The following is a 12669-nucleotide window of genomic DNA, read 5'->3' as shown; positions in this document are numbered from 1 at the left end:
TTTCTGATCTCCCATGATGTGCGGATAGAGGTCACTTTTGCTATGTCTACTATCCCTAGCTTTGTTGCTCTTTCTGGGTGTTTTTTTTTTTTTTTTGTTTGGTCTTCCCATAGTGGGCAGGGAGGTCACTTGCTTTGTCTCCCATAGTGGGCAGGGAGGTCACTTGCTGTGTCTCCCATAGTTGGTAGGGAGGTCACTTGCTGTGTCTCCCATAGTGGACAAGGAGGTCACTTGCTTTGTCTCCCATAGTTGGCAGGGAGGTCACTTGCTTTGTCTCCCTTAGTGAACAAGGAGGTCACTTGCTTTGTCTCCCATAGTGGGCAGGGAGGTCACTTGCTTTGTCTCCCTTAGTAGGCAGGGAGGTCACTTGCTGTTTCCCATAGTGGGCAAGGTGGTCACTTGCTTTGTCTTCCTTAGTGGACAGGGAGGTCACTTGCTTTGTCTTCCATAGTGGGCAAGGAGGTCACTTGCTGTTTCTCCCAAACTATCATAGTTTGCTGTGTCCCTTACCCCCCATATACCTGTTTTCCAATCTGCTTTCTGTCTTTGTCCTGGTATGAGATTAAGTTTCGTCATGGCCCTGGTTCGGGTCTTTTGCTGAGAGGGAAACAATGAAATGCATAATTATAGTTTTTCCCTTGTAAATCATATTTCTGTTGGCTTTTACATATTTTACATATTTTTTGTTTTGAATCAATATGATGTCCTGTAAGCATTTGAGTATGTTTTTTCTTAGGGGGGGACCTGCGTATATATCTGGATGGTACTTTAAGGTAATCCTAAACTGACACTGCTGGTATGCTCTTGAAATCTACATGTTCCTTATTCGAACCATTCCTCACTCTTTGTCTTACTTTTTCTTGTGTGCTTTTAATTGTAAATCTAGAATATTTGATTCCTCCGAATTACTAACCTTTTTAATGGCGCTGATGTGACTTACTAACTTGTTGCTTACTCTGCCACCCTTAAAAACAAAAACAATAAGTTACTATCTGTCTTAGTTCTGATTGAGATTGCTCGTGTTTTTTTTCATTGTCATTGGAATGGGAAAGGGGGAGGGGGGGGGGGTCCTTAGCTTGGAGGGAAACATTCAAAATGTTTAGCTTGTTTTTCTTTTTTTTTTTTCTTTTTTTTTGTGTGTGAGATATTCCTTTGTCCTTGTGTAAAGTACATGTATTTAGTTTTTAATTCATTATACTTTGTAAACGTTTGAATGACTTTTTATAATAATAATAATAATAATAATAATAATAATAATAATAATAATAATAATTATTATTATTATTATTATTATTATTATTATTATTATTATTATTATTATTATTATTATTATTATTATTATTATTATTATTATTATTGGTATATACAGTGCATTCACCACTGAAATGACCTAAATATGTAACAAGTGCTGTAAAATCCCTTAAAACAAATAAACTAACAACCACTCCGATAGACATGATGAGAATTCCCCTTATGACTTATGGATGGGGTAAAGCTGGCTGCAATATTTGTGAAACGAACTTGCACCAGTGTATGGGGTATATGACAAAGGCGTTCCTTCACAGACTCGACATGAAGGCAATGGAGTAACAAAGAAGTTACATATTTGTGATTCTCTAATACAGTGGTATCGCATTTGGCCTGTGACTTGTAGGTTAAAGGTTCTAGTCACGATTTCGGTGGGCAAAGTTGAGTCCTTGGGCGAGGCTCTTTACTTGCATTTTCTCATCATATTCATATGAGCAATTAGTGTCTGGCCAGTAACAGCGTCTTAAAAACTAAAACAATATATCTAATTGCGTACTAAAAGCATCACGTCTCATTTTAGTATATCTTAATTGTTGCTGTTTGCTAGGACCTTGTACAGCGCTTTGAGCACACATTAATGCTGGAAATCACACTCAATGTAAAAACATACTTACAAAAAATACGAGCTCATTGAGTTACGAGAATAAACGGAAGTGGTAACAATATCAACAACAATGGCGGCAGCTCCAACTGCCGATGAAGTCTGCAAGCACGCATTTCTCGGTAGTATTGGCCTGTTAAAAGCAAAAATTAGCCAAAACACTGCATTGGCGTCAAAGAAAGATACGGTAAATCGATATGTTTAAAAGCCAACTAAGTTGCCGTTCACTCGAAGTTTCTCAGTCCACTCAGACAGGGTGACAGTGCAAAATTGGGTTCGAGTAGGCAGTTTAGTGAGCAGCAGCAGTGGCAGTCAAATTTTGACCCAACTCGCCCATAGGAAAGTTGTGACTGGAAATTGCCGTTCGCGTTTTGGGGGGTTCAATTAAAGATGCATAACTTCGTTATAAAGAGGAATATCGCAGATATTTTGGTATCATTATTTTCGTCTTTCAATTTCCTTTTAAATGGTGCCAATGAATAATTCCAGAAGTTATATGAAGTTAAAATTTGGCAATTTTCAAATGCATTTATTTTTTTATTTACCGCGTGTGTTTTAAAAATTTAAACGCTTGTTTTTAGAATAACATCTAAACTTTATTCATGCCAAATTTCAGGGCTCTATATCGATGCGCAGACACCTTTTAACTCTGCGCCGAAATGCCTTGTTTACATTATCTTCTCATCATGGCTGCCGGGCGATATCGATATTCATATCGATATTTTTAATTTAGTTATGTATAATGTTAAATTTAGTACATAATATTTTCAGTACTATTATTTACTATGTTTTTATTTTGAATCATACTTTCCAACTTTATTTATAGGCATTTTATAGTTTTTGTTTTAAAAGTTCGTACATTTCTTCTCTTTGTGAAATCCGATATTAATAATATCGATATTTTAAAAATACCAATTGCTTTAATTTTATTTTATTTTACTTTGCCATCAAATCATCAAGTTTCTTTCCCATATGTTTAGATATGTTTATCATTTGTATCCATATTTTAAAGGCCTTAGCCTTAATAATTATTATGGTAAGAAGTTCTATTAGTTTTGACACCCCCATACATTGAGAGAGAAGGGGGGGGGGGGGGATAAAATTATATTAATTGTCAGTTCAAATGGTGTAATAGCAATAAACCCAAAGTGGTTCAGCAGAATTTTTTAAAGTATTAAAAGCCAGAACTTTCCTTCTAATTATAATAGGGAATCTGTTTCAATTTATTTGAACTTCTTCAATCTACCATTTCATTTATATGCAATTAAATTGCCATAGGTAAAAATAAACTCATTATGTCATTACACAACATGTTTATATCTTTTCATTTAAATTCTCTCAAACTACTCAAACCCTTTTTTATTCTCTATGTATTAATTAAAAGAGGGTAATTATTTGCAATTGTTTCAGTGAGATATTGGGGATAAATCCAAAAGTGATAGAGCAAATTATTTCTTACGTCTAGCCGAGTTTTTGATTGTGTAACATTTGCGTCATATTATGTAATAATGTGTTAATTTGAAATGTTTATCTTCCTCTTTATTAATGTAAATGCATTGTCCTCGATAAGACGAACATTTTGGTATACAATATATGATAAGAACTCCATATTGACTGTTTTAACCATTTTTTATTAACATCACGCGATTTCGGTCACAACTTTGCAATGGTAATTTTGGGGTAAAAATCCGTCTGAAATTTGAGACTTCGAACTGTCGTAACTACATTTCTAATCAAGATAGAAACAAAATTCAAACTGTTTTGTAATCTGTGTTGCCAGCTCTTTCATATGACATTGGTTTCAAGCGTGTGAGGTACATTTAGAATTTCTATTAAACTCCCTACGAGTTCAAGTTTCAATTTCACGTTCAAGTTCAAGTTCAAGTCGAGTCCCTCGACCCTCACCACAGTCTCACTAACTCTAATTAGACGAAGTTGTACAGTGTGGTCCCTCGGCCCTCACTCAGTCATACTATCTGTAACCAATTTACCGAATTAGTCTTAGTCAAATTCTTCACCCACGAGCGACAGACAGCAATGCATTCTCATTCGAGTTAGAGATGTTGGTGATGAGTGAGTGTCACATAGCAGTCAGACTACGACGAAATCTTTCCCCCGGTCCCAATTTGATGCTCATTCACTCCTGATATATTATCAACAAGATACAGATGAAAGTAACGTACTCAGAAATAGCGAGTAAAATCTAAATCCCCGTTTTTTCCCCCTCATTTGAGTCAATACATGAACGTGAAAGTGAAAGTAGCGAGTATGAAAAAGAGGTAAACTCGGAAATAACGAGCATTTCCTGCCCCAGCCTAGGACTGCGTACGAAGTAAAGCAAAACAAGAGACAAGGGCGATTTAAATATTTTTAGCCTAGTTTCTTTTCTTTTCTTATTTTTTGTTACGAGTAATATTACATAGTAGCCTAGTCTGTAGTAGTACATAGTAGGCGAAACAAATTTGGGTGGGGCTTGGGTGTGTGTGTTTGTGTGCATGTGTGTGTATTGGGGGTGGGGGTCAATTATTCACCCAATGTGGTGCCACGCGACGCGCGAGGTAAGCACTGGCAGCCAACATGTCAACATGCCTCACTTCGCAGCATCGGTCAGCGGGTAGCATTCGTTAACGAACGACACGATCAGTGAGAGAGGGGAGCTTGGAACCATTATTTCAGTGGGTCAGTGATTGAGTGATGCGCTTGCTTACCTCATCAAACATGCCTAGTGCATACCAAAGACTACTAGGAGGGGTCCTGTGTTATCTATGGTGCATACAAACACTCGCGCGCGCACACACACACACACACACACACACACACACATACTTCTATGTTCTTGTTTTTTCTAGTCATGATTTTACAAAAAAACCCAAAAAACCAAGCATTCTGCCACTTCTGTGAAGAAATTGAAATAGGGGCGACGGCTTTTACTCGAAGTACATACTCGAGGGAAATAACCAGCAGTATTATAACCTTTTCTTCCACCGGCCGAGTGACCTTTCCTGGCAACTCGGGAATAGCGAGAACTCGGAAATAGCGAGTAATCAGGAGTGGACCCGTCGAACTCGCTATTTCCGAGTTCTACTGTATATAGTGTAGGAATGGTATTAACATTTTATAAATGAACACAATTTTAGTCGCTGTATCGTATCTAAAACTAAAACGAAAGGAGAGGTATTTCAAGTTTGTAAACAGTGAACAACTTAAACCAACTTAACTTGAGAGTCAAGCCCATATTAGTATAACATTTTATTTTAATAAAATTCACAAGACTTCTCGTGAAAACCAGCCTAAATGGCTTTGTTTATGGGTAAATAGCCAGTTTTAAAATATCAAAGTAAAAATTATCTGATGCAAACAAGAACTGAGAAATTTTTTTTTTCTCTGCTGTAATCATTTGTTTTCATCTATCTAAATCTAAGGCCTAGCTAGTTAATCTTAGTTTCATGAAACTTTTATTATATTACTTAATGTTTCAGCCATTATGGACTTTCAATTAGCTACAATGTCCAATAAATATTACTGTTTTAAAGATGTTTCATTTTTATAAGTGGTGTGATTTTTAATTCGGGCTAAGCACTTTTTCTAAGTTTCAGTTAAAGATAATGTATACTTTTCTTCAATTCAGAGTCTGTATTTTCACAGCACTTTTATTATATTACTTAATGTTTTAGCCATTGTGAACTTTCAATAAGTTACAATGTCCAATAAATATTACTGTTTTAAAGATAAGTTTCATTTTTATAAGTGGTGTGATTTTTCTAATTTCAAAATCAATTTGCTGAGTCATCTGTCATTTATGACTCCGGCCGATGCCATTTATTACTTACTGAGTTTCCCATCAGTTTCGATATTGTAAGTGATGGTAAACATTATGTTTCATCTGGTTTTTGTATCTTTAGTTGGGGTTCTTTTGGGGATGGGGGTGGGGGGGAGGGGGTCTCCCCTTGATAATAATCAAAGACACAGCTGGACAAAGAGGATACAGTAATGACAATTTATTTGCTCTTTTTTTGTATGTAATCCAGAGTGGAAGGGCTCCACTTCATTGGGCAGCATCAGGTGGTCATGAAGACATTGTCATTTTCTTGCTGACGTTGAAAGTCCCAGTGGATGAACGAGATGAGGTTTGGACTTTTCTTTCTTTTTTTTTTTTTTCTTTTTTGGTGTAAGCATTAATCATGTTAAACCTTGATTATATTTATCCAATGGGGATCCAATAGGTCAGTTGGTAGAGCACTCGTTTCACACACAAAAGGGATCAATATCGATCCTGGGTGCAGTCAAGATTTTTTCTACCCCCCTGTCCACCCAAAGGGTAGCAAGCAGTTGCTGTTGTCTGTTTCATGCATAGAAACTGGGATAAACTCCATGGATATAATGGCTCTGAAGGACTACTAAAATTTTAATCCAATAAATGTTAATTTTTATTCAAGGATAAACATCGCATAGGTTTGTTATGAATGCCATAAGAACAACACCTTGTGAGTTAGGACACCATTACTTGTTATGGACCATACAATGTAACAATTGTGATGCAAATCTTATACATCCAGATGGTTAGAAGGTAGGAATGGCACTACTCTTTCATCCCTTTTCCTATTGATATGGATGGCTTTAATAACATTTGTTGTTTTTACACGATGGCTCCCCAGTCTCTAAATTTCTAAAGTTTATATAAATTTTATCAATATGGATTGTCTGTCAAAGACTTGCCATTATAACATTTAATTTTGGTAGCCAGATTTTAGCCATATTTTGATTTTTTTTTCAATCGAAAATTTTAGGGAAAATTGATCAAAATATTATTTTCACCAGGAACGGATATGTGACTAAATGGAACTTCACATCATCAAATACAAAACATTTTAAAGTGACAGTTCATATAAAAATGGGTACTAGATTGCTGACCTTGGCCAGCAAACCTGCTTTTCAGAAATCCTGATATAGCTACCTTTTAAAAAGTTTGGCCAGTTTTTAAAAAAATCTTTCTGTATAAGCGAGCTCCATTTCTGATATAGGTAAGTTTATTGTTTATCGGATAACCTCAGATTTGCTCCTAAAGGAAGGAAGTTTGCAGAGTTTTTCTTTAAAAACTTTCCAGTCCTGCTGGTTTTTCAAACCGCGGGTGCTGGCACTAATGTATTTTTAAAAATTGGTTATCATGAATTTTTGATAACAACAGATTATTTTCCTCAAATTTGGAATTTTTATTTTAAAAAAAAATTATTTGCCTTAAAAACTTAAAAGCAGTTCAGCTATCCCTGGATGTGAAGTATCTCTTCAAAAGCCACTGCCAAATTTTAAAAGATGAAAGGTGAAGTTTGATTGGTTGTCTTGCTTTCCTCAGACCCAGTGGACCCCTTTGATGATTGCTTCATCTGCTGGACGTACCCAGATAGTCTATGATCTTTTGGGTCACGGAGCTCAGGTGAATGCCGTCAACAGTACTGGTCAGAGTTCCTTACACTATGCCGCCTCCAAAGGACATCTTGAGGTTTGTGTTTGTTGATTTTTAAATGACAGGCAAGCTTGAAAAGTGTTGATTTGTGACCTTTGACTTCAATCTAGTTTTATTCCAGGGTGGGTAAATTACAAGTTACCCGATGAAATAAGTATGCTTTTCTCAAAGGGTTGAATATTGTGGATAAGCACATGCAACAGTCCCTACATGCAACAGTCCCTACATGCAACAGTCCCTACATGCAACAGTCCCTCAGACGAAGCTGTTGTGATACTCTTGGGTTTTCGACCAGGTTGTTGCTGTAAAACACAAATCAATCAGTGCTAATGGTTTTCCTTGGATCCACAGAAACACACAATTCTGGAGTCCAGAGAAGGAATTTCTTCCTTTAAAAAGATTAATTTCCCCTAATCAAATTCCCTGACAGTGAGAGACTTGATGTGTGATGGAACATTTAGGGGCAGTTTCTAACTCTCAAGAATTAAGCTAGATTATCACTTGATAGTTTATCATCTCAATTGCTCTAAAAGTGGGAGTTAGTGCAGCAAAAGTTGGGGCTTAAAGGCAATCGTTCATGATTTTCCTCCCTTTTCACTTTTTGTCACCATCAGCACTGATCAAAACAATAAGATCAATATCACTGAAAGAGTGGGACCCAGTCATTGTAGCAATCCAGCTCTCCCAATGTTAGCCTGAAAACAGTTGTGGGGAAGGGGTCAGCATATATTTCTAATAGTAAGGCTTGACAGTATTGTTGTTTTTTAAAAATTTATTTTCCTTCTATGATATTGCTATTAATAAAACGTTTTAAAAAAAGTTGAGATGAGTCAAAGTGATACTTTGATAGTAGAAGCTGTGGACTGTAATAGTAATAAACAAAAATGAATATAACAGCTTCATAAAAGAACAAAATACCAAACACAAACATTTTGGGCTCAAAACCCTTCTTCAGCCAACAACAACTAAAAAAAAACAACACCTGCATATAAGTACACATTGGTAAACACAAATTTTTTAATCTTCATATTCGGATTAATTTTTAAAAATTTATTATTTCAATTTCTTTTCTTTTTTTTTCTTTTTTTTTTGGTCCCCTTTGGTAGGTCTGGGTTACTTTTTGAACCGTCAATAAATGTTTATCTGACATGCCACTGGTTTCCATTGTCCAGATAGCCAAGACCCTGATCAACCACGAAGCAGACATTGACTGTGTGGACTCTGTTGGCCACACCCCTCTCCACCGCAGTGCTAGCAAAGGCAACCTGACTGTGGTCACTCTGCTCTTGTCCAAGTCAGCCAAGATGAACATGAAGGATAACACGGGGTGCACTCCCTTGTAGGTCTTACTCTCAGTTTCGAAGAGAAAGTAGTCCCTCAGAATCATAAATCATAGGATTCATGGAGCTGGAGTTTATCCCAAATTCAATATTGTTAAACAGGCAACAGTGATTGCTTGCCACCCCTTAGGATAGGACAATAGTCTATATATCGTAAATTATTTCCTGCTGTTTTCCTTGTATGTCCTACTATGAAATATTTTTAAAAGTAGTCCTTTAGAGCCATAAGACCGATGAAGCCGATGTTAATCCCAGTTTCTTTAACACTAAACAGGTAATAGTGATTGCTTGCTAGCCTTTGGATAGGCAATAGTCTAGTATAAAGAACTCTCCGCTGATTTCCTTGTATATTTTGTTATGAAAAATAAAAAAGAGATTAGTCCTTCAAAGCCAACGGCCAGGCTGGGGTTCCTGACCTCCCATGGTGGGCAGGGAGATGGCTTACTATGTCTTCTATACCCGTATATCCATTTTCCATTTGCTTTTTGTCCTTGTATTGGAATGAGATTACTTCATTTTATCCTTTCCCTTGCAGGAGTCTTTGGCTGAAATGGAAACAGTAAAATGTATAGTGTTAGTTTTGGGAATGATTTTTTAAATATTTTAAATCATCTCTCTGTTATGCGCTGTTTTAATTGTTTTATATGTTTATAATGCTTTGTAAACATTTGAGTGTGTTCCTTTTTTCCTGTGCTTGCGTCAGGATGAGACTTTTTGGTGATCTCAGACTAAGTGGTGCGGTTTTAGAATCTACATCTGTTCCCTATTTAAAACTATTCTCCTTTGTTTTACTTTTTCTTGTGTACTCTTGTGTACTAATTGTAAATCTATAATTTATTTGACTATTCCATTTCTTCCTTTTTACTGACACTGAAATGACTTAAATGAGTCGCAAGCACCGTAAAACCCTTAAAAACAAAACAAAAGCCAAAGGACCAAGGGACAGGAGTTAATTCTGGTTTCTACGGTGCTAAATGGGCAATTGGGATAGAAATAAATAAATCTCAACTTCAATCCGGTTCAATCCAATTCCCTTTGTATGTGAAGTGAGTGATCTACCTACTGAGCTACTGGGACTCCCAACTGTGAATTTAGTTATCAAACAAAATTGTGAATTTAGTGTCGATCAACAAAATAGAATATGATAACAGTTTCATAAAAAGAACAAAATACTTAACACAAAACCTATTAATTTATTATTTTGTTTTATTTGCATATTGTAAAGCGCCTCTGAGCACTTTGTGGATCTAGGCGCTATATAAATTCATTCATTCAAAACATTTCAAAATCAACGCCTTTCTCTTGCAAACAACAAAAATTTTTTAACCAGATAAAGGGTCTCTGCCAATCCAATAGGCTTCAACAGTCATGACGTCACTTCCCTTGTAATGACGCATAGTAACTTAGTAACTGGTTCTAAACCACTCGAACAATGGCGGATGCCCTTATTAAATATTTCTCCGGCGAGCACAAAAGTGTATCCAGAGGAGATAAACATAAATCTGATCATGTTTTGACTTTTATACATTCTGACCACGTGACATGTGAAAAAGTTCTAGCCAGATGAAGAATAAAAAGTACATATTTTCTTTTTTAAAACCAAGCTGCTCGTTGCTGGACGGACGTGACATCAAACTATTGAATTCTATTGGGATAAACAAATGGTAGAAAGTCTGCCCCAGCTGAGCTATTCCTTATTCATATTTTTATACACAGGATTTTTGTTGGTCATATTGGATCTACGACCAGAAACCTCTCTTGTTTGTTGTTTTTATCGTTATATTTTCAATTTTCATTTCCCCCCCTTCTCTTCATACATGATCTCTAACACTGCCTGCCCTTTTCCTTCAAAGTTTTAAATTTATTTTTTAAAAATCTCAGACACTTGGCTTGTGAGGATGACAACGGAGAGGTTGCCATGTTGTTAATTAAAAGCGGGGCCAGAACTGATGTACTCAACAATGTAAGATTGGGAAATAAAATACAAACCAGGCAGTCTGGGTATTTTATTGAAATTCATATAAATAGTTGAAATTAGATATTTCTATATAAATATTTAAAACTTAAAATTCAGATTATTTTTCCCTTTTAATTTAGATTTTCTTTTCTTAAAACTCATACATATTCTTTTCTTAAAATTCAGATTTTCTTTTCTTAAAATTCAGATATTATTTTCTTAAAATTCAGATTTTCTTTTCTTAAAATTCAGATTTTAATTTAAAAATTAATATTTTTTCGGCGTCTGTTCCCAGGATTAAGTTTGACTGTAGTGGAGGCTTTCCCAGCATGGGTGATGCTTCTCAGGTTTATCCAGAATTCTGGTTTCACAATATTGGTAACTGGAAACATCTGGTTTAAAAAATTTGAGCTTGAGCTTTTATTTAGTGTAATATCCACTAAGCATGCTCAAAGTGCTTTACAAAGGGTCCCTGACCAACAGCAATGCCACTTTTTTGAGGACAATAAAGATTTATTAGTAGTAACATATAGAACAAGAAATGACGCCTACTAGGCAATGTTACCATATTTCTGACAGAGACAATACTGCTAACAGCCAGGTATTCATTTTACATCTGAGTAAGATAAGAGAATGTGAGTAAAGAGTCTTCTCCAAGGTCTCAACTATGCGCTGAGTGAGGCTCGAACCCAGGACCTTCCAATCCGAAAGAGACTGTCATACCACTGGATAGACCTCATTGCTGCACAATCTAGTCCCAAATAAATTGTCTGTGGAAAATGTTATATGAAAAGAGATTGGCAATATCATAAATCTTTTTGGTTTAAAGATCAGAAGTCCAATTAATTGTAATGTGGATGTTGATTCAAAGTTTGAGCTTCTTCTATTCTGGTTTCGTAAAATGTTGACATTTGTGTTTAAAGTTTGAGTCCATCTAACCTCGGACACTCATGGTTCTCAGTCCATGTTGATGGGTTGAAATTAAAGAAGTACATATATTTTTTTTGTTTTTATTGTTTCTTATTCCAGAAGAAGAGCCATTTTTTTTCTCTCTCTTCTTCTTTCCTACTTGCAGTCTTGTGGTAAGACACCTACCTAAAGACTGGTAGGTCCTCGGTTTGACAGACCTCCCTGCAATAACATAAAATCGTAAAATTACGAAATTTTGCCTCCAATTTCAGACCTTCATGAGCATCTCTTGGTCATTAAATCTTATCGAAAATGAAAGTTGATGCCAGACTTCATAAGTTTAAGGATTTTGAAGTGCCATTTAATCCCTGTGAAGGTATATAGTTGATTTTTAAAATCAACTATCGCGACTACAATTTATGTCTCCCAAAAAATACTAGTGGATCTTGTGTTAAATAAAAGCCCAATTTTTTATTTTTTGTCTAATTACAGGACAAGAAAACTCCCTTAGAATTGGCACCTCGCACTCTCAAAAGAAATTTGGAGAATTTTGTCATCCAAAAGGATTGATGGTAATACATTCTCATTGTGGATTATTTGCTTTGTTTTCTGTAAATAAATTCAACTGTTTTCTTTCATCTCATTCAATCAGTCATCGACTTACCCCTCGTCTTCAATAAATCTTGGTGATCCTACACGTTTCCAACCTCTCTTTTTTTATTTCCTTATATAGTATCATGGACTGGAGTAACTTTGCCTTAAACGATTAATTTTCCTCTTGAATTTTGGGCCATTTAGATTATATTTAGTAATGTGTCAAATCATTTCTCTTGATAACAAGCCAAGTCAGGAAAATGTCGACAACAGAGCTGAAATTCACAGAGGCAAAGATTCCAGTTAAAGCAAAGTTACCCCAGTTGACAGTATGTAGAGTGAGGAAGTTGAGATGGTTTTTTTTCTTGTATTTGTATTTATATTTCTGCTGTGTCTGGCACAGATTCAAACAAACCTTTTTAGATTTCTAAGCGGGTGGTTGGATGGGAGCATCACCCTTGAATCATATACCTATGATTATGATGTTCGCATGGGTGTA

At 35.8% G+C, this 12669-nt stretch overlaps 1 protein-coding gene across 1 annotated transcript; it reads left to right on the top strand.

Annotated features, from left to right (window-relative positions):
• The first annotated feature begins 1947 nt into the window (after positions 1–1947).
• LOC144972277 (uncharacterized) lies at positions 1948–12271 on the top strand. The gene is made up of 6 exons (XM_078913364.1): positions 1948–2096; positions 5938–6036; positions 7260–7406; positions 8543–8709; positions 10592–10673; positions 12069–12271. Exons 1-6 carry the CDS (start codon positions 1983–1985, stop codon positions 12144–12146), a joined length of 687 nt encoding a protein of 228 aa, XP_078769490.1. The 5' UTR covers positions 1948–1982; the 3' UTR covers positions 12147–12271.
• Positions 12272–12669: the final 398 nt, after the last annotated feature.

This window comes from Berghia stephanieae, chromosome 5 (assembly GCF_034508935.2).
Source record: "Berghia stephanieae isolate SIO BIC M18660-M18661 chromosome 5, UCSD_Bste_1.3, whole genome shotgun sequence".
Taxonomy (NCBI): domain Eukaryota; kingdom Metazoa; phylum Mollusca; class Gastropoda; order Nudibranchia; family Aeolidiidae; genus Berghia; species Berghia stephanieae.
The sequence above is the reverse complement of the archived record's forward strand: the minus strand, read 5'-3'. Positions and strand labels throughout refer to the sequence as shown.